The sequence below is a fragment of the Micropterus salmoides genome, unplaced genomic scaffold, assembly GCF_014851395.1.
Source record: "Micropterus salmoides isolate LMB-PRFRI ecotype aquatic unplaced genomic scaffold, ASM1485139v1 Ms_hic_scaffold_15, whole genome shotgun sequence".
In the NCBI taxonomy this organism is placed as follows: Eukaryota; Metazoa; Chordata; class Actinopteri; order Centrarchiformes; family Centrarchidae; genus Micropterus; species Micropterus salmoides.
The window spans coordinates 9,542,851-9,568,612 of record NW_024040596.1 but is presented as its reverse complement, the minus strand read 5'-3'; the positions used below and the strand labels follow the sequence as shown (position 1 = coordinate 9,568,612).

At 39.9% G+C, this 25,762-nt stretch overlaps 1 protein-coding gene across 2 annotated transcripts in view; it reads left to right on the top strand.

The window, feature by feature from the left end:
• Positions 1-25,762, top strand: part of LOC119903932 (ephrin type-A receptor 6-like) — a 189,507-nt gene that overhangs the window by 75,322 nt on the left and 88,423 nt on the right. For both annotated transcript variants that reach the window (XM_038720243.1, XM_038720244.1), the window contains exon 4: positions 23,749-23,904. In XM_038720243.1, the coding sequence (XP_038576171.1) occupies positions 23,749-23,904 (156 nt within the window). The remainder of the gene's footprint in view (positions 1-23,748; positions 23,905-25,762) is intronic.

Here is a 25,762-nt window from a genome sequence, read left to right as displayed (position 1 = left end):
TGACAGCAATATCTGTATGACAGACTATGATAGGAAAGGCCCCTTGTGGTGGATCCATTTAACCATTGGAAGCCACATTGCTCTGACCAACGGTGTCCAACAGCGGCAGTGACAGCTTTAATTTGGTAGCTGGCGGTCAACATGATTAGCGAACTGCAGGAGGCTTTTACAAAGTGGACCAACCGCCTTAGCCGCTCACAGTGTGGGAGGAGAGGTGCACAGGACAAGCACTGAGAAGATTGTTAAGGCAGATACACAGAGACTGTGAAGATCATGTGTGGAGCTGCTCTTAACAGGTATTATATTTATTATTTTAGCAAACCATGTGAGGAAAGGTTTTGTTTTTGTGTATGCAAACAGCACACATACTGTAGGTACATAAGCACATACAGAATGAACAAACCTTGTACACATTACATTGGACAAAGTGTATGACATTTACACATGCACAAAATGCAAATTTTTACACAGTAGACACTGAAAGATATATTTCACATGCACACACACCATCCACACTTTTTTTCATATGCAAGGGGAAACCGAGCCACTGCTTCATTTTCCAGTTGGCGGGGAGTTGATGTGTTCAGATATGATTTATTGATCATGTTGAGCACATTAGTTTACCCACTGTGTTCAGTTAAAAAGCAATAACACATTTTACACCCTCTGTTCCATTCGAATGCAATAACACTAAACTAATTACGCAAACTGGGGACAACGGTGTGATTTGTAAAAGCCAGAGCTGCGCACCAACTCTGAGCCGGCTTCGGCGAGATCCCGAGAATAGTGGAAGTAATACGCAGAGATTTGATTAATTCATACACACCTTATCTCTCTCTTTTCACTGATTTATATGGGAAGAGAGCCATAGGGCAGAGACAGTGACTGTGTGCCAGAGCAACCCAGGTAATGGTCTCGGCTATTAGTTTCAGTTGAGTTTCCCACATCCCTCTCATATTTTGGTCTGTCAATGAAACTCATCTCCTTATCCTTTAAAAATTGTCCAACATAATAATATCAAAATCATCAACACAAAAAAGCCAGAATTTAATATAAGTACATCAGAAAAAGAACAGGAGTTTTGAACAGGAGCTCATCATTTCACACTAACATTCACTTATCTTACTGAAAGAAATCTAACTTGGGAGGAACGGGGACACAAACCACACTGCAATGCACACATGACATGTTGTGTTTTGGAAGGAGCCCAGCTCACTTTTGCTCCACCGAAAAAAGTTATTTATCCAAAACAGTTTCATAAGATGAGGTTCCACACGAATCCTTTTTAATCAAATATCTACATGCTGCAACTCAGAGTAAAACACAAAATTTAATAAATTTCATGCTGGTAAACAATTGTATGTCTCTCAAGGCTGGATTTCTAACTGGGCAACTTGCAACTTAAAAGTACAGTATCAGTATGTTTACCTAAATAAAATCATCCACAAATTGTCGATGTTTTAATTTTATTTACTTTTTTGTTTTTATGCTGTTTTAATGATGCTATGTACTATTGCTGCTAGTCGTGTTTTATGATGTAAGGCGACCTTGAGTGACATGACAGGCGCCATCAAATAAAATGTTTTATTTTTATTTATTTTACAAACTAACTGACACAGCACAGGGCCGGGTAATGTTCCAGTATAGGAGTACAGTTTCTGGCTCCCTGTGCAAAATACAATGAAGTCGCAATCTACAGTGTGCTGAGTGCACTGAAGTTGATGGTAACTTGACAACAGGGGCCCAATAGCAAATGTTTTGCCCCTGGGCCCCTAAACAAGTTAATCTGGCCATGGATGTAATGCACACCACTGGATGTGCCCCAGCTTTTTTCTCTTGAGCAAGACAAAAAGAGGTGAAACTCTGCTAAGAAAATGAGGGCGTAAATTAAGGTTTATCTTGGTTCCTTGCCTACAGATTAAGTTGGTAACAATAGTATAATGTTTGATGTGATCTCATAAAAGGATTCTTACCAAAGTCATAACTGCAGGCTTTTGTAACCTGTAAAATAAACTACAGCAATGTTTGGCAATAGGTGGCCCGCCAGCAATAATATCTGGCCCGTGGCCAGATTACTTTGTTAGCGGCAAAAAATAATAATTATAGGGGCTGGTGCTGAAACAATGATCTCAGTCATGACAGCAAAAGTTACTCACATAATCACTTCCTCTTAAGTGATTGTGCCTACAAAATAAAAGCGTGAGAACATTTTTGCAGCAGTACTACTGTCGTGTTTAATTGAGAGCTTTTACTTTGAAAAGTTCTGAAGGAAATTCAAAAGAGTGTGTGGCTTGCTTGACACATCTCTGAAAAAGCCGTCTGAAAATGTGAGATTGTGGATTCCCCTGAATGAGAAAAGCAGGAATTTCCTCTGATTGGAGATAACTTCGGAAATGAAAATAAGCATCCATAGGTTGATGTGGAACAATCGTCTGAATATACACACTCCTGCACATGCTTAATTGAGATATGTAATACGATCTCTTCAAAATCAGTGTGTTGAAAAAGGAAGAAAAAATACAAGCAGCAAGTAAGAATTGAACACACACAACCCTCCAAACAGAAGTCCTGTGCACTACCAACTGAGCTAATCATACACTGAGAAAATGTTGGAATATAAATGGTCAGTTGATCATGTTCTGGCCCGCCAGCTACTGACTTTAAAAAAAATTGGCCCAATGCCAGACTTATTTGCTGACCCCTGAACTACAGTAATGGTCGTTCTCTGGAGACTGTAGGGAGGCTGCAGCCAGAGATTTGACAGCAACTTAAAAAGAGAGCTTATTACCTCTGTCCTCCGAACACTACATCAGCTTCAAGTGAACTTACTAGAATTTGTTTTTAAGATGGTTTAGCTTGTCTATAAAGCAGTGAATGGCCTTGTTACACAATGTTAGACGTGCTGAAAAGCCATGAGCCACCCAAGACCTGTCATTTCATTTGGCACTTGTCTTCTTGTTGTTCCAATTGTTAATTTTGGACAACAAGAAGCCTTCCTGAGGACCTGACTACTTTGTGTGTGCAAATTGAATTAAAGGAACTGTTTTAATATCTATAATATATTTTCATTATCATGTTCTTTTTTCTTATTTTCTTTTCTCTCTCTACCACCTAAAACATGTTAAAATTCATCCTGTGTTTGAAATGTAATATTAATGCATTTTGCCTTTGCTTCATTTGGGAAGGCATCGTCTCACTCAAGTTGTGAAATGTTTCATAACCAAGTGATGAAATTTACTCATAAAAACCCAAAAGCAGAGTAGCTGCATTGAATTCTCCCTGAATCCTCCCTGCATGCAAATACGATCCAACTGTTTGTTTCTGTCCACACACAAGCATAGACATTGACACACACACATTCACGTCCGCACACATTTTGAAGGGTCTGCATTTTTCCCACTCTTAGGTCTGATATTTGGCCAATCAGAATTAATTTTTCCTCATCATATGCTGTTATCACTCTATAATAAAAAACATATTAAACTAAAATGAAAAGAATAGCAAGGGTTTGAGGAAATGTAGCATCCATCAGCTTTTTCCCCTCTCTCCCATCAGCGGTAATTGATATTTGAGGCCTCGTTTTGTGGCTCGGCCTCCTTTTCTTGAAATGAGCTTTTGGAGCGCAGAGAAAACAGCTGAGGCGGTGGAAATGGAATTGGTTGTGTGTCGGTGCATGAGAGAGTGGGATTATCCTAGCGTAATGTCAGCCTTATTAAACACTATTACACTCTATAGATCAGAGAAGGATCTGAAAAGGATATACTGCCCGTTCATCTGTGTGTGGAAGTGTGTCTAAATTGGGATTATATGCTCATAAATGACTGCTTTGTATTAATCATCAGATCCAGTCAATGTGCTACATCTCTGATACAATGCAATGTGTTTTTAATATTATTATTGCTACTAAAAACAGATTTAGTTATTGTAAGTGAATAATTTGAATTTACATAAACATTTGCAGTATATAGAAAATGCGGGACAATCATGAAAGCTGCTCGTATGACAATGTATTTTTATTCTACTGTATCTTGCTTACAAGCAGAATTATTCACAAAACACATGCATACATGCATGCTACATATATATATATAAATAAGGAGAAAATCAAAGAAATAAAATATAAATCATAAACTGAAACCCAAACATCTGACATATTGATCTTCACAAGCACATTATGCATGGTTAGCTGCAACTTGCTTGTTGAATTTGAACCAACGATGGTAAGCTGAAGAATCAGTACAGGGGAGAGTTTATGCTCACAAACCATCCTTCCAAACCAACACTGCCTCCTAGAAATTAAGTTTATACACTACTAATTTACAACTGCAGGTGTGTTTTGAAATAAATACTTTTTTTCAATATAATTGAAAATGTTTGTGAACGTACCTGCCAAAGCACAAAATGTTGACATGTTAACATATCTACTGAATTTGTAATTTGCTTGCCCTACAAAATCCACTTGTAACTAAAACAAAAAAAATTATTATGTTTGGGCACTCCCAGTCCTTAGGTTAGGTTAGTTAAAAGATATTGGTGGCTTTTTTTAAATTTAAAGGGAACAGTGAGACAGAGCAAGCTTACTTTTTAAATATGTAACTAAAACCAACCTCAAAGTGCTATTATTGCCTAAACCTAACCACTCATGGGACTTAAAATTCCTGTGCTTTGTATTGTATGCACATCATCCACACGGACCACCTATGTTATGAAGAGAAGCTACTCCTAACACGCTGGCCTTAAAACAATATGAATCTGAAAAAAATGCTACACTGAAATTAACTAACAGTAAATACATGACCGACCCGTGTTGTTACAGTGTAAGTGGAATGGACAGAATAATAGAAAGTCTCAGTATGAAGCCAACAGCGCTACTAACTACTAAATTACCATAAAGCTGAATCGACATTTCTCATAAATAAAAACAGAACATTAAACCTTCATGAGGTCTTCATTGCAGATCTGTTGTACCTAGGTGCAACTAAGTGTATCTAATATACTTTCAACTAAGTGTGTGTGTGTGTGTGTGTGTGTCTTTGTCTGTGTGTATATGGAGTTTATATAGAGAGATGGGCTTACAAATACTTAATCTACCTACATACTCACCCTCCCACATGAGCACGGTCTCCAACCACTTGTATGTATTTGTTACCCATATATGCACACAAGTGTACACACTTAAACTCAGTTCCCACACTCATGCTCACACTTGTACACACACAGTTTTCTCACCACTTTTTAATAGCTCATTTTAAACAAAGCAGAATTTTAGTCCTTCCCTCCACAGGCCTGATCAGGAAACGTCCTCTCAGTCTCCATAAACAATAGAGCAAAATACACTCATTAGAATATTTACTTACCAGCCACTGTACATATACATAAACAGTTAAACATTTCAATTGTGGAATGCTGTCACTTTCAGCACCAGCAGCTAATTAGGCCATATAACAGCAGACTTCGATGTCTTTGCCTGACTGAGAGGACTTCGAAGAGTGTGAATGAAGAGGCCGAGCCAAGTCATTGTATGTAACTGCCACAGTATGGCTACAATTGCCAGGCAAGATTTCCCCCACTTTACTGTGCTTGGACCTTTTCCTCATTTCCTGTATATGGGAGGCAGGTCGGGGGGAAATGAAGCATAAGCCATAAACAGTATTTCCTCCAAACTTAGCCCCACCTACATATATTTCATCTCTGATCTAGACTACATGTTCTTTATGTTGACTACAGGGAAATGAATGCTGTGCAAATGTTGGAACATTTTCCTGCTTTTCCTCATTGTATCTCTGTACACCCTTTGGGCCATAGTTTGGCACATTTCTGTTCATTTTGTTCGAAAGGAAAGAAGCTTCACTCATCAGATGTCATTTGATGAAACTAATTTTGATGTACAAACAGAACTGCAATGATCTAAAACAACTTTGGTAATGTGAAAGGGGTTGAAAATGTGTGTGTTTGTGATTGCAGTCAGCGTGCAAGGAGCGCGTGTTGTCCTCAGATCATTAACAAGACAAGCTTGTGCTCCAATTGTGCTCATTCTCCCCTAATTACTGGCAAATGCTTCCCGCTAGTCCCATGAAGGCACACTCCATCATCCCAGATGACTGCACTTGGAGTGCTTTCTGTCCTTTGCTAAGCAACTTCTCTCACAAACTCCAACTGGACCAGAAAGGCTTATAGTGTACAGTAGTAAGCCAAATATAGCAATGTCCAATTACTCATTGTAATTCAAAGTTCACTTCATTTGGTACATTTTGTTAATGATTGGTATGGCACAGCAGTCACTGAAACTATTAAGAAAAAATCTGGATGATCTTTTACAGTGCTTTAGGTATAATAAACAGGTTTATACATTCATACATTGTTTTTATTATAAATACAATTGTCTATTGTACATTAATTGTTTTTGGAGGTATGTTAAGTACAAATGTTAAGTACAACTTATCCTGTATTTATATTGGTTAAAATGTGTCTATATATATGAAAAGCATTCAGCAGTGCCAAAATGCAGCATAATCTGCTTCATTGCTGTTCATCCGCATGTTCAGTATATTCCAAAGACAATTTTATGACCAAAATATCATTAACTACAATAGGTCTGTCCACAGTCGCCTCACAGCAAGAAGGTCATGGGTTCAAACCCTGGCTTCCCCGGCCTTTCTGTGTGGAGTTTGTATGTTCTCCCCGTGTCTGCGTGGGTTCTCTCCAGGTGCTCCGGCTTCCTCCCACCATCCAAAGACATGTAGGCTAGGTTGGCGTTTCCAAAATTGTCCTTAGGTGTGGATGTGAGTGTTGGTGTGGTTGTTTGTCTATGTGAGGCCCTGCGATGGGCTGGCGACCTGTCCAGGTTGTACCCTGCCTTTCGCCCGATGTCAGCTGGGATTGGCTCCAGCCCCCCGCGACCCTGTATGCAGGATAAGCGGTTGACGATGGATGAATGGATGGACAATATGTCTGTCTCATTTGTCATGTATGATCTGACTTGTGAGCAGCAACAGTGTTTTCCTCAGTCAGAGTTGTATCCCAGCTAGCTCCCAAACATGTCTCTGGCTCATTCAGTGGCCTGAATTTCAATGGTTTTGTAGTCACTGACTCCTGTGCACATAAATCAAAAGCTTACTTTTTGGCAAAGAAAAATAATTTACAGATTTGTCAGTCCAAAATGGTTCACCAGATTTACCAAAATTGAATGGGCAGATTGCCATGTTGTATGTGTAAAAGTTTTCATATTGGTAATCGGTTATCAAGTCCAAGTCTGCTCGTGTGTTTAGATGCCAAAAAAGACCATCCTTCTCCAAAAATAACTGATAGACTCAACAGTGTAATCACACAAAGATGTATCCTTCTGTTTTGGCAACCAGAGTGGCACTTGCTCTTCTCAATTTTTGCAAAGTTGTTCATAAACACTTTCGCACTTGTGGTGTGACAGCAAGATTTTCTCTTCTTATTAACTACCATAAAACTTTTTGCTATTGACCCTGCCTATATTTGGGACAGGCGTCCATATGGGACAGGCCTTTAATTCCTCTTCCACAAAACTTAAATAGGCTTCTATGAAACAGTTTATTTGTTGATCTAGCTCCAACAGACAGCTTATGCGCTTTTAGTTAGCAGACAGAGAGCAATAGACTTCACATGACAGTATTTACAACTTGGATTAATTTTTATGAAATGCTGTTTTGATTATTTTGATCGGTGGACCCTTACAGACTAAAGGAATATAAATAATCATGGGATGGACACAGTCGGAATTAATGACAGTTAAAAGGTAATGTGAGTTGGCATTTTTTTTTTTTCTTTTCATCTTTTGTAAATCTATAAGAATTAGACTTTGGGGCTTGTTGTTTCCGTTAAATTAACTGAACGATTGAATTGTGGAGACAATGTGAAGCATGCCCATACTGACAACTTGATCATACGTGTAAACATTAATATTTGTATTAACAATCTAAGTAGCTTAGAAGCAGCTAAAGCGGGCAACCTGGTGGGGATTAAGAGGTTTTATATAAAAACCAGACCAGGCGTTTAATGGAGACCTGCATTTATTTGTCAAAATGTGTTCCCACACCAGGCCAGTAAACGGGGTAGGCGGCTATTTGGGACCATTATTAATTGAAGTTTTAGGTATATTGCATGTGTTGACATCCCTACAGCTGCTTCTTGGGACCTTTTTACAAACTGCCTGTTATCTACTACAGTATCACTATCATCGTCATTTATTTCACCTTTTTATTTTCTGTGCTCCAAACGTTGTCTGTTTTGGAGTTTAACTGTGAGCCAGCCTTTTGAGATTTTTGTCAACAACGTCTTGCTTAGTGTTGTAGAATCCATTAGAGATGCTCAAGTGCCTCCTTGTCTCAGATGGACAAAAAGGTTTGCAAATCTGCATGTGTTTACAGTAACAAATCTTGATGCGTATGCTGATGGCATACAGTATGTGCAAGACACTTACGTATGCGTACATTTGATTGGATTCGCGCCTGTTTGCATAAGTCTGTGAGAGGGAGATTTAGACAAGGTAAAAGGAAACCTATCAAGAGAAAGAGAGCGAGCGAAACACTAAAGGCATTTAAATTGACTGATTGATTTTAATTTCACTCTTGCTCCATTATGTTGTTGTTGATGTTACTAAAGGGCTGCCATGTCATTATCTCCCTCCTTTGTTTGTGCTGTTTTTGAGAAGACATTGCCGTTGTTTATTTTCCACAAGAAGGCCTTTATGCTAATGCGACCTCTGCTAAAGACGATTTACTGTCGATTTAACAGCGTGTTAAAACCACAATCAGCATCAATCATGTGGAACGAAGGCAGGGAGTGAGGGAAAAGTTTGAGGCTAAGTCATGCTAATCATCATAACACCTTATAATAAATTCATTAGGCCTCTATACACACGTTGACACACATTTTCTCTTCTTCAAGAGGCATATAGTCTTGTGAGTTTCATAATTAAAATGGAAAACAGTGGGATGAATATCAATGTATGGCAAGCTATTTTATCAGCAGTGAATGAAATGTAGTACTATGAAGGAGCTGCTTTCTTATATATATATATATATATATATATATATATATATATATAGCCTTTTTCTAGGACTTTTCAATCCTAGAAACCTCTCATTGTGATATCACAAAACGTATTCACAGCCGTAAAGTCTTTGTTTTACACCACATTTGTAAAACGCTACCTCACAAAAGATAGACTCTGCTTTCAATAAACTGACATTCACAAGCGTAGTACAGATGACTCTGTTGGAGCAAGAGACAGAGAAGCAACATAAACACAACTGAGGAACAGTAAAGGTAAAGTTAAAGCAAATAGGTAACAAAAATGGGTTGACACACAAGATCAAAGATTTCACAATGGAGAGTTGTGCCATGCATAAACTTCTATAATATTTTTCTCTTTATTGTTCTAAATAAAAAGCAATATTATGAGTACTATTTTACTTTAGTGTCCCCTAAATCAGCCCACATACTGCTTGAGATCTGAACAAAACTGTTACTGAGCTTGACTTTCTGGCTTTTACAGGATTCTTCATCTTGGGACAATGACAGTTCACAGCAAATAAAACCATAAATCTTGCTCTCTCAATTAGTTTTTTCTTTGGATAAGATTCCTCTTATCACAGCCCACTGACTGCGGCACTAGATGAAAGATCACCAAAATCATCAGAAATCTTCATGTGGGGAGCATCAATATATCAATCTGGCCAGCGGTTGTTACAGGAATAGATAGACATTTTGGCAGATTTTGAGCTTTTAGAACCAGGCCAGCTGTTTCCCTCTGTTTGCTAAATGTCACCTTCCTATAGCTGAAATACCATACAGGCATGAGAGAGTATTGAGCTTCTCATCTTACCCTCGGCAAGAAGGATTATTTATAAAAATTTGAGACTATTCCTTTAAGACTTCTTGCTGTGGACCCAAGTGTTGAAGAGATGGACAGAAAAACCAGCTGTCAGCTCCAACAAGTATCACATTCATGTGGTCAGTGCCCACTAGCCAACAATAAACACTATAATAGATTTACTGTTGTGACTATGCATCAGAGATATCCCTAATACAGGTCAGCATTGTCTTGGAGCCTGTCAGAACATTATCTCAGCAGTCAAACTCAAACTATAAAAACACTGCTTTACTATCCATCCCAAAGCCTCTACCAGCCACTGTTTTGTCTCCAAAGAAAGATTTAGAGAGGAACTCTGCTCTCACTCAGACTTAACAGATGTCTTTTGAGAAGTTTACTACTTCGTTATTTCATTTGGCACAACATTCTTTCTAAGCTGCTATAAATATTGCTGTAAAGGGATCAGTGAGGCTGACCTCTGTAAAGACTATAAAAAGATCTCTGTCTCTGATAATGTCACTGATATATAAGTGATTGCTGCCCCTGAATGAGCCCATCTAGCACATGTCTTTTACTCTTGTTCTCTTATTCACGTGTCTTTTTTGTGTTTTCATCTAAATCTTATTGTTTGGTTGTTAATTAAGCCCTTTCTTCTGTTTGTCTGTGTACATTATGTCGCTTAAATATATCAATATCCAGTGAACCCCTACATTTTACAAAGCTGGATGGCAATATTGTAACTTTAATGTTATGTTGAATACAGCTTTTTTGTAACATTGTTTTAAGATGAAGGCTGTTTTTCCTAAAATCCCAACAGCTGACACTGGATTTGGTGACAGCACACACAGGACAGACAATATGGCAAATTTTTTGTGTAATGTTTAGGAAATACTCCATTTTCCACACTGACAGATACATTAAAGGTGTCCTATGGAGCTTTTAAACCATTAGTAGTATTATAGGGCATCATTTTGTGCATGGGTGTCCATTTGATTTGTCACACGCCCGTGTACACAGTTGAAACGATTCCATTCCTGCCAATGGTTTTACACTACTCCACTGGTCCATAAGTAGCGGTAATGCACAAGATATGCATCAATGTGCCAGCAAAGGCAGGGAAGGAAGACTGTTGTGAGAGGGAGAAAGTGCAGGTGTCACCATGACAGTCAAAGTATTTAACAAAAACACTGTCCTGTTGAAGTAGAAGTTGCAGTAAGCAGTGATTTCATGGTGCTGGAGAAGTCTTAAGAGATTCAAATCCTCACTAAACCCCCCAGTCTGCGTGGTGTCTGCAATGGAAGAGATAATTAGCTCTGATTATCCTTGTTAATGGTATTGTTTTTTCTACTAATAAAAATGGCCTGCATTAAAAGAGCCTATTACCTCTATTACCTGAGATCACCAATAATGAATCTCCAGTCATTGTATCTTATCAAAGCCTGATTCAATGCAATAAACCTTCATGCTACAAAATACCATTCTAATTAAACAGGGGGGAAAAATCAATGCAATAGATGAAGTTCAAATAATTGTGGCAAGAGGATACATAATGGAACAAATTAACCAGAAAAAGTGAATTATTTGCATTAATGACATTACATTTCTTCAGAGATGGGAAGAAGATCGCAAGTCACACAATACTTTGTCTGGATGGGGAGAGTGACTCACTCCCCTGTGTTCATCACCAAATCAAGCTTGTTGTGTTCAAGTTAGCCTTCGCTACGTTGCAAGTAAACATTTACAAAGTCACCAGACTCAATGATCTCTAAATGTCATGATTGAGATTAAACCATGACGCAAGTAAGGGCGAGTGAATACAAGACGGCAACTACCACAGGGTTGAAAGCAGAAGTCTGTACAAACAGTAATAGTCGGTTGTAAACACTGGTGAACATGTGCATATGGTGTAAAAGGCGAGGTGTAAGGGATATAAGGTGTACTTTATTTCTATTTCTAAGATAATTTAAAGTTGAGGAGAATTTGCCATGCATATACAGTATCAAATAGAGAAAAATACTACTATAACACAAACATGTACAGTAAATACACTGTAATCATATACTACACAGCAGTAGCTGTAGCAGTAGCAAACCTGGCATGAGGTTTAAAGATGATGAAAGTGATTGATAATTAAGATCCAATATAAAAAGTAAAGAAAGGAAGATAAATGTATTTCATAGCTATTAAAAATAAGCTTCACACCAGGAATCCTGCTTTTCCTATTTCACCTTCTGTCACTAATTGAGCAAACACCATTCTCAACACTTCAGCAGAGATGTGTTGGAGAGGCGCACTAATCCTCAAGTGCTAATCAGAGATAGCGCTTACTGCTTTTCACTAATGAAGAGGAGGGAGGAAGGCTGATGAGTAAGAGAGATGGACTGACAGAGAGAAGAGAGGAGGGCTTTTCATTTGAAGTATTTGAGAGTGTTTTTCCTGATTACATGTGAAACTATTAAATGTAGGTTTCAAAGTACCACTGCTACAGTGACTTCTCATTATCTCTAGTGTTAGTAGGCACTACATATTGACTTGCATCTAAAAGCAGTGTTGTTGTATTTGAGAAAACAGACTAGTGTTGGCTCACAGACACAAGACAACTCAATACTGTTTATCTCATTGATATTGGCAGGCTTTTATGTTTTGTTTGGACATGAACCTGAATGTCATGTTGCATGAGCAAGGAAAATAGGCTTGTAATATTCCCCTGATGAATATTATCATGTATACAGAAAAAAAGGTATTACAATGCTGCTAATATGCAATATATGTGTGGACAATATGTGTACATCAGCGCAGAGAAAAAGCAATAAGGCTTGTATTTTTATTCTTTTATAGTCTTTGTTTTTTTCCCCCATATGCAATAAGTTTCAGGCTGCATCTCACCTATAATGCCACCATCTCTGCAATGATCTCCCATCCTTTGCATCACCTCCTCACCACGCTGCCTTTGATTTCAAGAGCTGAACTATTCTGCAACATTTGTTGATGTGGTTTTGCAAGTAAATGCTGCAGAATTGTGCTCCTCTTGGAATTGTTCTTCTGCGCTGACCACCGGGAAAGGAACCCACCATCATCAGCTTTACACTGACTGCAAATAGCCAAAGAGTGTCCTTTAGGCATGCACACAGACCTATACACACAACACATACATGTGCAGATACCAGGAAAGAAGGTTATAATACAGAATGTGTTGTGTTGGACTGAAAACTTTAATATCTCAAAGCTAAATGACATTAAGTGAACTCCGTTTTTACTATGAGATTTAAAGTCTGCAAAACATTCAGACACCGGATTGATGGAGCTAGATTACATAAACTATTGAAACAATAATAATAATTAATAAAAGCTGTTTTTTTATACAATGCATATGATTATTTTGGACATTTTTATGACTTCCTTAGATTGCTTCAGTAGGGAGATGACAGGAAGTGAGGGGAGAGAATGATGGGAAATGACATGCAACAATGGTCCGAAGAAAGGATGTTGTGGTTCATGGTTACCATACTAACCCCTAGGCCACAAGGTGCCTCCATTAAATTAAACAAGCTTTTTAAATAGTTTTCACCTAAACATGCACCATCCTTAACCTCCACATGAGTCCATTCTGCCTTGGTACGTATTTGGCACTGGCTTTCAGCATTGTCATTGGACACAAATCATGGCATGCACAAAAACAGGTGGAACCAACAAATTGCTAAGCTAACCAATATGTTTATCTAACCAATCAGAGAAGCAAACTAAGTTCCAGCAGATGGCCATACAGTACAGTATAGCAGAGACGCAGAGACAGGCAGAGGCAGACAGACAGGTCTACTCCCCTTATACGATCTGCCTGCCAGTTGCTCTGGTGTTGTTCAGGTCCAGTGAGTATGGAGTAGCAGGCCTCACCAAGCAATCTGCTGCCTCTGGGTCCCAAGACCCGGCTCGAGGCTCTGAGCCCCTGGCTTGATGATGTTCTGGATGACTTCCAGATCTCATTAACCTTGGGCTGAAGGTCTTGAGTTAGATCAGTGCCCCAAAGGCCAGTGGGTCAGGATACTATTCTCTCATCCCACGCTCAGCTCTAGTCTACTTGCTTCAGAGGTGTGTACAGGACACATTCAAACTCTCATACATTGCCACAGTCAAGTGTCATATAGAAAGAATCCATGCAAGATTTTTGTTTTTTGTTTGAATATTATATTGCATAATGCATTGTAATCTATGCGTATTAAATTTTAAGAATTGATTAAACCCTACATGATATATTATGATATGCTCTATAAATGATAAAAGATAAATAGAATATGAATATAACACATCATGACTGTATTTTATAAATATAGGTCCCATATATATATTTTTTCTTGTTTGTTTGTTTTGTTTCTGGGAGAATGTAAACATCAACACCAACAAGATAGTGATTATAATATGGTTTTCATCTTCACATAGAAAGTATGACATTTGGGAAACAGGGTCCATCTACTGTGTTTGAGCACCAAGCATCTTCAGTGGAAACACAGAGTCCGCCTCTTCTCATCTTGCCGGTGTCTTGCGCTCTGTCAGCTCGGAACACAGTCCGTCCGGTGAGTGTTTGATCGAGGATGTTGATGGAGCAGGTCTGTGTAAAGATGCGGGCATATCTTTACACTTTTCCCGTTGCTTGGCAGCCTGAGTCACATTTCGTCCAGACCGGACATTAGCCAGGAGCCGCTTTGAGTTTTATGTAATTATATTCTTACAATTCAATTCTTATTAGAGTTCATAGCAACTTTATATAGTGCCTAATGCATATGCTCCGTGTAAGTGCATTTAGTATGGTCTTCACTTAAAATTGTCAATTAAATTTAAGCACAATAGGAGTTGCTGTTGCTCAGTTTATACATCCATGATCTCCCATCTGATTGTGAGAACGTGGAAATTTACAAGTATGCTGATGAAACAGCTGTATACACTTATGGGAGAGATGTTGAACAACTGACTACCAAGCTCTCATTAACGCTTCATAAAGTTGCTACTGTAAGTGTGAGTGACTCGTGTCTTATCTTGAATACCAAAAAAAACAGTGATGGTGTATTTTGCCAAGAGATAAACTGTGTATGCACAGCTTAATGTTAATGGATGTATGATGAATTTCTATTAATAATTACTATTACAACTTCATGCCTCACTCTTACCCAATTGTAACCTGAATTCTAAAACCAAGTCTTATTCTCATACAGCAGTCGATACCTGTGGGGACCTACATTTTTGTCCCCATGGAGACACATTCAGTATTGTCCTGCTTCCAATTTTACTCACTAGTCACCATACCATATATATAAAGTCTGTCTTTTTCATCTGTATGGATCAGACTCTGTATTCACATGGGAAATAAAAGAGATTTATAAATAATAATTGCAGCATTACTCATACAGTACGTACATCTGCTTGCATGCTTGTATTGTATATAGGAAATCATTGTCCTTGAAGGATAGAGTTAGGGTTGTTGTATTTGACTTTGGCTTTAGCACCATGCCAGTCAAAATCCTAAGACTTCCTTCATGTTTGACAAGCTGTCTAGTTTGGTTCCATGTCGTGTTTGTCACTGCTGTTGCCATGTCCTCTGGTGTGTGCGTGTGTGTGTGTGTGTGTGTGTGTGCTAACCTCCCTGCCACCATGTGTGTGTCCATCCTTGGGTGATGCGTGGTCAGCCATTGTACAGCACCACTGTGGCCTTGGAACAGAGCCTCACCAGAAGGACTGCAGCAGGATGCTGCAAGGTTCGAAAAAGGAATATCCCCTCAGTTCAGCGAAGGTCAGACGGAGGCATCATTAGGTTGACAGAGTGTAAAATAGGGTCTAGTGGGGCCTGGGGGGGGGGGGGGGGGGGTGACTGACGGTTTTTGACTCAAGGACATGCCGGAATCAGAGGTTAATGATGGAGGCCCCCCGCCTTGGTACGCCATAGGGGATGCCACTTATCATACTGATATGGATATCCTCTGTACACGTGTGTTTGTGTGCTGCATGCATGTGTGTTTGTCAAGTTTCTGAAGGCAAATTTCTGTTTGAATATTTTGAAACTGAAGTCATCAATGGTTATCAATGTTCATAGGACACTTTGATTTTCTCTTGAAATAGTGGATAACATTGATAAATACAAGTCTTATCATCATAAAATACCTGATTCCAATAGCCCTGGCCATTTTCAACTGTTCAATATTAAAGTTGTCCCGCTGTGTGTGTCTGTCTGTGCATGTGTGTTAACCTCTTTGCCTCTGTCCTAATTGTCCCTATTTGATCAGAGCAGTCGTGGTTTCAGGCGCTTCCTTGTCCTCCCTACAGCTCCATTTATCACAGGCAGCAATGGAGACACACAAAGGCACTCTGTGCTTCAAGGTGAATCCCTTCAAATGGCTCAGCTTGTGTTACCTTGTTAAATCGATGTGCTTGGTGACAACTGGCAGCAATGGAAATCTCTCCAGGAAGAAGACTTTTGCACTTTGGAGTTTGAGAAAATATTAATAAGAGGTCGTTGCAGTCTTTAACTAATGTACACTCTTGTAAGCTTATAGTCAAATTGTCTTCTGCGTTGTGTTGTGTTTATGCCGGAATTTATGTTTCACACTGAAGCATTATAAACAAGTCATAGTGTATAAATCAAACCTACTGGAGCAGTAACTTTGTGACTGCTTAACAGATTTTATTTAGAAAATATGTTAAGAAAAAGGAGTTTCACTGTTTCGTTTGCTATCTGCTTTTGCCTAGGAAAGGAGACTTCACACATTTTCATGCTATGACAGTACAAAACTAACAATGCATGCATTCCTGGCTAACATATTCTGTTAATTCTGTGAATTTAAATACAAAAAAACTTGGGTTTGATAGTAATGCATGTGTTTTGTGTGAATGTGAAACCAACAGAAAGCCTCTTCATTACATGCTTTCATACACAGTGCTCCTGGAAGAAGTTCAGCAGTCAGTGCTGGATTCGAACAACAACAACAGACTCATTTTGGCAACATTTTTCATGCACCGAACCAAGGATTTTAAAAACCCCTGTCTCTGTTAGGAAATAATACAGGGAGTTACAGCTTTAGACATATGCAAGTGACTTTTTTATTCTTAGTGACTAAGCTGAATAGATAAAACGAGGGTTACGATGTGGTAACCCTAGTTCTCTAAGCACAGGTGGAGCCCTCTACTGGACTGCATAGGTACTACCTCTTCCAATCACACACACGTACTTGCCCACCGAAATTTTTATTGTGCACGTAGCTGATCAATAGGACGTCGCTACTGATATGTGCGTGATGTATAAATAGCAGTGTCCCTACTGCTTCAGCATCCGACCGCCTCTTCAGCAGACGATGTCAGAGCGACAGGGCTCATTAGTAGAGGGCTTCGCCTGTGCTTATAAAACTAGGGTTACCATATTGTAACCTTTGTTCTATCTCACACAAGCTCCGCCTTCTACTGGACTCTATGGATACAGTGGGTGGAGCCCAATGACTGTCCGAACAAGCCGCAACAAGCCAGTCTACCACACCAACCTGATCGGCCACAGGCTGGCCAAAGCCCTGACCACCACATCACCTTAGTGACAGAATGGTGGGCCACCCCTGAGAAGGTCACCGGACCGATAGGAGCTTGGCTGCCCTGACTTCTCACTGGAAAGTCAGGCACCGCCAGTGTATGTTCCCCCTCCACACCCTGTAGTCACCGGATCTTCACTTAATGATCCTAGGTCGCACTTTGCGAACAGGATCAGCGATGGAGCCCGACATATCCGTGAGACAGAAATGCACAAACGGACACAGTAAGGGCCAAAATGCCATTGTGCAGATCTCTTCGACTCCCACCCCGCTGAAAAGGGTCGTAGACACTTCCACACTTTGTGTGGAATGTGCATGCACCGCTGACGTTGGGTCTGTTCCTGCCCGTGTACAGGCTTGGGAGATTCACTTACAAAGCCAGCTGGCCAGGCTCTTCTTGGACATGGTCTTACCAACTGAATACCATCACTGAAACAGACGAACAGCTGACCAGTGCGTCAATGGGGGCTGTGTGCTCTACATAGGAAGTTAGAGCACACAGCGGACACAGCAGATGCAGTCTTACCTCCCTGTACCCTAAGTGGGGTAGGGGGTAGAAGGTATCCAGATTTATTGTCCTGGACCTGAACATGCTCCTATGTTCTTAAGAACGAAGGAGGGCTTTTGTCTCAATCTGGCTGCACTGTGGTCACCACAAAGAAGCATGCAGCTGGTTTTGAACCAACAGGTCACACAGCTCACTCACCTTCCTAGCAGAGGTGAGAGCTAGCAGCAAGGCTGTTTGAGAGATAGTATTCTTAATGAGGACTGCTTCAGGGGCTCATAGAACTTGGAGGTGCCGAGACACACGTCACCGGTCTTCTCACACCGTCCAGAAAGAGTATCATGAAAGGGTGGGTGAGGACTGTTCTGTAACCAAAACCCTTGTGACAGGAGAGATAGCTGCTGTCTATACCTTGATGGTTGATTGCGACAGCCCCTTCTCCATCAGACCTTGCAGGAAAGAGAAAATAGATTCCACCGAACAGGTAGACGGATCCGTCTCCCTCTTAATGTATCAGCATTGAAAGCCCAACCACTTAGCTTAAGAGCAAGACGTGGTGGAGACTGCCCACTGCTTTGATGGTCTGTACAACCTCAGCGGATAGACCAGTCTGTGTCTGCCTCTCCCTTTCACGAACCAAACTTGGAGAGGCTGGTCCAACACCAGAATGTCACAGCTGTCCCCTGCAGCCTGTCGACCACCGGGAGTTGCCGGGCCGAGCCAGCTCCAGCAGGTTCTTGATCGTCAGCATGTGGAAATGCCTTTTGTCCATTATGCTGGTTCAGGTGGCGGAGATCCATGGTGGCTCAGAAGCCAAGTCTTTTTGGCAGAGCGGGCCGTGATGTCCTTGAACGCACCACAGCCACTGTGATTGTGGTAGGCGCATCCCTGGTGTCGACGTCAGCCTCAAGCTCACAGCATCCATGGTGGACACAGGGTGGACAGCGACAGGGTGGACACATTCGCCTGCTGCAAAACGGCGCTACGAGCTGCTCGTGGAGGAAACGAAACCAACAGAAGCAGCAAGTGATCTCTTTCATCCCGCTATAATAGAAGCCACATGGCCTTGTTTGTCTCTCTCCGGCTATAGCGGACTAGCCTAGTAGCGCTGTGACCGCTAGGCAAAAGAGATATCGGCAGGGCGGCGTGTCTGTTTATGTAATACAATTTCACTGCTGGTGAACTAGCAATGCGCCTGTTGAAGTCCTCAACTAGCGCGCTGGAAATGCAGAGTTACAGTCACGCCGTGGAAGAGGACCATTATGCAGCGTGGGGAATTAGCACTTTTAAGAATGTAATGTGTTTTAATAAACAGTTCGTTTAAACATTCATAGCATCACCACAGTGTACACAAGCAGCACATGTTTTAGAACAGTGACTTCATGAACATGAGGCAGCAGGGCGAGCCCTTAGCCTCACCCGAGGTGTTGTCTCTTTGAGGAGAGAAGTTAGCCCTTTGAGTAATGTAATTCTGAAAAGCCTTACCGTAGTGTACACAAGCAGCACATGTAAAACAATGTAAAAAATTTCTTGAACATGAGACGGGGGGATGTGGTAGCATCCGCCGACCTCTCTCCCTCCATAACCAGTCACTTTGCCAGTTGCTCCCTTCCCCAGCCACAGGTCAGCTGGCATCCCCTCGCCCGGGTGCAAAGATGAATTTCTAGAAGTGGTGAAGCCATCCATGGAGGTGATGAACAGTGAGCAGTTTGCTAAAGAAAAAGGGATGCTGAGGCAGTAGGGACACGGCTATTTAAACGTCACATGCACATTAAAAATGTCAGTTGGCAAGTGCGTGTGTGTGATTGGAGGAGGTAGTACCCATAGAGTCCTGTAGAGGGCGGAGCCTGTGTGAAATAGCACTGATGGTTCTTCTAACTTTGAACAAGGTTCTCTGAGTGCAGAGACAGTGTTTATGATATTTTGAATTGTTCACAGCAGATATTTTGACTTGTCATAGTAGTAGAAGCACAGGATTTTGGAATAACATTAACAATGGCTTTGTTCCATTCAACTGTCTCAGTAAGTCGAAACTGAAGTAGCTAAATAGAATTCAGCCATTCAATAAGTTTATTATTTACGCTTGTGACATGTCAAAATGTACTATTTGAAAAAGATCTATTGGACATTACCTCTAAATATTTGACCTCGTGTTAAGCTAAGCTACATTCATTCGTGGCCGATCCTCACTGGTTTCCTGCTGGGTCTTTGGCTGGAATGTGACCCTCCTTGATGATGTAGTGAACTTGGCACCCCACCTCTAGTGTAAACCAGTTGCAGTGCTTTATCTATCCACCAGGAAGAGCAGTGGGTATTGAAGCTGCCATCAGACAGCTTTAGTGTTATACTTAAAGTTTGTCCATTGCTGCTGGACAATTTTATTGAATGTACTTCCCACACAGACCATACTTTTAATGAAGCGTTTGTGACTCTGATACAGATTGTTGTTTTTATATATTATCTAACAAATAAAATATAGACTCTAGTTACTAATTACACCTTCTATTTAGTGTCATTCAAGTGCAAAGAGATGCACTGTGAGAAAAATTAAATCAATTCGGGTGGGAAGAAATAACTGCGTGTGCAACGGTGTGCGCTGCACTCAAATGGGCAGCTGATTGCATCTGCTGTTAACAAGGCATATACAATACATACATACACAAGGAAAGAATAACAAAGCCAAATTTACAAGATGGCTCAATTATTAAAAAATTTGTTGTAGATAGTGTTTACCCTAACCCAGCAACTCAAAAAAATTGGGATTTTTAAGGGAGTCTTGAGAATTCCCAGGTGACAACACCTTCACCCTTAACAAGTCATAACTTTTTTGTCTGTTTATCTTCATTAAACCTTTTCCTCTTTGGCTGTTTCTTGGCCATCTCTGCTTCTTCCCGGTGCCTGAAGTTATGCACGTTCGAATGTGCAGGTGTACAGAACTCTCTTTCCCACTGCCCCTCTCACCCCGTCACTCCTTTGCATCAGCACTAATTGTTGGTGAGCAAGGGCTGAACATTTTAGTTCAGAGTAAACACAAAGAGAGAGCTCGCAAACAGTGAGGAAATATTTGCTGAATTTAACAAAAAGTGATTACAATCACTTACTACCGCTTTAATCGGCCATCTGATGGCCACAACAGGTCTGTGTTTTGTTATCTGCTACTTACTGAAGAGCCACTTCATTTTATTTTGTTTTTTGTTTATTCTTGATATACAACTCTCATCTCTTAAAGGTAACTGATATACATATTTCCCACTCTCTTAAGGTGAAGCTTAAAAGGGAGGTCTAGATCTGACAAAAGTGTATATCTGTTGGCTAGTTAGCTGCCTTAAGACTAGCCCAAACACAAGCAAACACAAACCCACTGAGGAGTAAGTCCCAGTCAGTCAGCTACTTGGTTAGGTTTAGGAAAAGATCATGGTTTGAGTTAAAATGACTACAGCACTTACATGACTTAACTTACGTAAGTTAAGTTACTTGTGTAACTTAAGCAACCTACGTAACTTAAATGAAAACACACAGGAAACAAACACATGTCTCCTGGTTAAAACGGACTTCCCCGATACAGGGGATGTGATCGATATTCGCTGTTCTAGCTGTTTTCCATCCAAAAACAACGGTCCTTTGTGTCAAAAGAGACCGTCTAGCATGCCGCCATCTTGGTAAGGTCGGCTTCGTTTCTGTTGATGGGATTGAAGTAGAGAAGAAGAGTTTGCTTTGGTGGAGGCAGTCTTTAATGGCCTCTGCTGGCGGCCCGTAGGAGCTACACAGACATGTAAGATGTCAATAGGTTTGTCTCTTCAATATGAAGAGAAAGAGCCCACTTACAGCCTGTAGGATGTTCTGTTCTCAAGCTGTCGCCTGTAAAGCATGGCAGTGCTATTGGTCATATATATTGACTGTTTTTATCAATATTTCAATGTTTTGGAAGTGTTATGTTATTTGGAACGTGGTTATATGGAGAGAAATAAAGTTTTGAGGATAACTCACAATAAAACACATATACATATAAACAGTAAATATGGACAAAACATGGAACTTCGCCTGGTATATTTTTGTTTGTTGTTGTCTGTTGTATATCAGTTTCTTTCATCAATTTTACAGTTACAGTTGTATTCCAGGTGTATTAGAAGATATTCAGGTGCATTATAATCCACCTTATGATGGTTTTGATGGTTTATTGCTTTAAAATATAGCTTTATTTTTCAGGCGAGGATGAAAATATCATATTTCTTCTGTATTTTATCTCCATGTAGTCTGTAATGGTAAAATAAATATGTTAATGTACAATGGATTTATATTCCTTAGCTTCTGACCTCTCAAAGGAGACCAGAATTATGCATCTAGGCCTAATTGTTGAGGAGATATTACTGATTTATTTTGGGTATGTTATTTTAGGTGTTTTTCCTGGAAATAGGTGCCAGGGTCCACGTGGTTAAAATTCCAGTTTCTTGCCCACCCATCCACCCCAACCACTCAGACTGTTCTGTTAAATATCCTACACCGACCTTTCAGAGTTAAAAAACAGTACAGGGCTTCCCCCAGTGAGTTGAACTATGCTGTTTTTGAGGAATAAACATTAACAACATGTTTATGACAGATATTACATATTTGCATTGCTTAACTTAAGTTATATGTAATTATATTAGAATTGTGGTTTCTTTCTAACTCTAAAACTTTTCTCTGACCCCATGATGTTTTTCTATTGAAGTCAGTTTGAAGTTTGAAAACCTACAACTTAAAAAACAACAACTTTGATCTACTTTACCTCCACAGTTGATTTTTAAAACATCCCCTCAAATATTCTATTGGGTTTTTATATGGATCAACAAAGTGAACTACAGTAAAGGTAAAACACTCCAGGAGTCTAAATAATTACAACAAACATCTATGTGCAAAAACCAGTGTAACATGTGATATATTTGTATGTATTAATTTGTTTTCGGACAAATATTTTTGTTGTCATCATACTTCCATAAGTTTTAATTATTCATTGAGAGTTATGCACCAGCAGGAAATATAAATTAGCTCTCATGAAGCTGTGACTATCAGTATCCTCAGGGTTAACCCTTTTTTCTAATTCAAGAAAGGAGGGGGAGAAATGTGTGTTTTGAATCCAGTTGAGAAAAATTAATTAATTCTCAAAAAAACAGTTTTATCAAAAAATGTCGTGAAGATTTGTTTGTGTGTCCATTAAGCCATTTTGTTTTCATGTAAAATGAAAATCATACTTTGTAATAGGCACAGTTAAAGTTCCCAAAACCAGAGCAGATGTCTTATTATATTTTAGCAAAAATCACTGCATCAATTTCCATATTTGAAAAGAAAATCTGATTTTCACGAATCTGTTCTCATGAGCCTTTAATGATCTGGGGTATGAATTTCTGACCAGACATAGTTAGCATAAATTCATGTTGATTGTTGACAAACCGAGCTGACAGATCACAAGACTGCAGCAAGATGAGAGGAGGTGTACTTTGTTTTTCCAACAATGGTGCTTGGTGCTCAATCACAGTCAAAGTGGACACTGTTTCCAAATGTCTAACTTCTTCTGTGAAGATGAAAACCATATTACTATCACTATCATGTTACTGCTGTTTACATTTTTCCAGATGCAAATTTAAAAAATGCACTGCATAATTATTTTCTGGGTGTATACATTTATTTAAATAGCCTATATATTGTTATATTTTATTTATTTTATATTTATAAATTGATTTTTCTGTTAAGTTCTGTGTGTATAGCATGGAGGGACTACAAACATTATGATGGCATATGATATTTTTGAGCCCAACGTAATTTATTCTCATATCCTACCATATTGTCTGTCTGTCTCCCCCCAGCATGCCACCCAGGCTTCTACAAGGCATATGCTGGAAACATCAAGTGTTCAAAGTGCCCTCCTCATAGTTTCAGCTATGGCGAAGGGGCTGCTATCTGCCGCTGTGAGAAGGGTTTCTTCAGGGCTGAGAAAGATCCTCCAACTATGGCTTGTACACGTGAGTATACCAGCAAACAGGGCTTGTGTCTATTACCCATTAGACACATAACCACATAGATGTACCCTTTTTTAATGTGATCGGAGTCATGGGAGTCCTTTGAACCACAGTGCTATCGCTGAAACTGTGTCAATTGTGAATTCACATTACAGATTTCAATACTTGTGTGTTCTTGGAAGTCTGGGTAAGTTATTGCTTTGTCTCTAGACCTGGTGGATTACTCCCGTGGTCGCTCAAAATTTGCTGCCCAGTCTCGTCTCCGGGACTTATCGGGTGAGAAACTGTACATTAGAGAGTCCCTGGATGAATTACATGGCCTTTGTTCAGCTGCCTCATCTTCATTGATGATTCACTGACTGTCATTACGACTTCATATTTGCATTAAATTACAGTTTAACCAGACTAATTCTCCTTTAATTAAAAAGCCATTTAGCTGTCACTGAGATAGACGGGGGCCACGTCTGAGAGCTCTACAGGGTGGAAGAGAGTATTTGTCTTTTATGGCAAGACGAAACCATGTCATTGTGGAGAAGCTGTGAGTTTACAGTTCCCTGCGAGACGCACTGTTTTCAATGGAGATCTGCTCATAGTAATCCATCCATACAATACATGTATGCCTGAAAGCTTTCCAGAGCAACAAGGGTCTCTTACTATTGGAAAGCTATAAAAATTCAAGGAAGTATTGATATGCCAACCACAAAATAACATGATGGCAACTGTTTTAACAAAATTAGTTTAATTTCAAGATCTAGCTTGTTCAACTCTTTTTGAATGTAAATTTACTAATATGAAGACATTTGACCAATAACCACGTTCATACCATCTAAATTAACAGTATTTGCATATGACACCAGCAAAAAGTCACAGCTCTACTCTAAATTTAGCTGAGTTATTTGACTTGTTTTTTGGAGATTGTCTAAGTAAAATATGAAAAAAGAAAATCAATGCCCATTTTAGACAAATCAGACAGGTTTTAGTGCCTTTTTCAAGGGCTCTCCAACAGTTGTTGTTTGTTGTTGGATTAAATTTTCCAGGCAAAATCACATACTAAATCACCAAGGCCACTTTTGCTCCCAGTACAAACAAACACTGTGTATAAAGGCTTGTGGGGGTGTGACAACCTAGCAGACTAAAAGGAGTAGACTACCACATCTATTCTAACAAGCTGTGAGTTCTCTGTTTACACATATAATGCATTTTAATCAGGAGCTTGTAGGCCAGAGCATAAACTATTTGTTTGATGTCTAGTTAAAAAAAAAAATAGAAATGGAGATTAAAGTCTCCTGAGAGGAAGACAAAGGTGGAGAGCAAGGAAGAGAAGATGTTGCACGAGGGGAGAGAGTTAGAGAGAGTGTAAAGGCTGGATGGAGGAGACAGTGAAGAGAGAAAGGAAGGAGGGTGCTGATACCAATCTCCCCCTAAAGGAGAATAGGAGCTGATTGATGACAGTGGGGTTGTTCTGCAGGAGGGGAGGTGGGTGGATTCTCCTCGATGGAGAGAATAGAGGAGGTGAGATAATGGTTGATAGAGGCAGCAAGAGATAAAGAGAGAGAGAATGGACAAACGCTGACAGAGTAGGAGTAGGAGGAGCTTTCCTGTCTGCTGAGATTTTTAGCAAAGGTAGGGAGAGAGAGGGATGGAGGGATGGTGAAGGAGAGGGAAACATCCCATTGTCTGGGCAGACAGTGAGCTTGGCAGGACGGGAGTGTTCAAATCCCTTAGGCCTTTTAACTCCACCCTGTTGACAGCTGGCTGCCTGCTATAGCACAATACTTACCCTGACACACAAACACACACATCCCAGAGACCACAAAAATATCTCAACAATGTGAAATGCGATGGAGCTGAAGTAACTTAC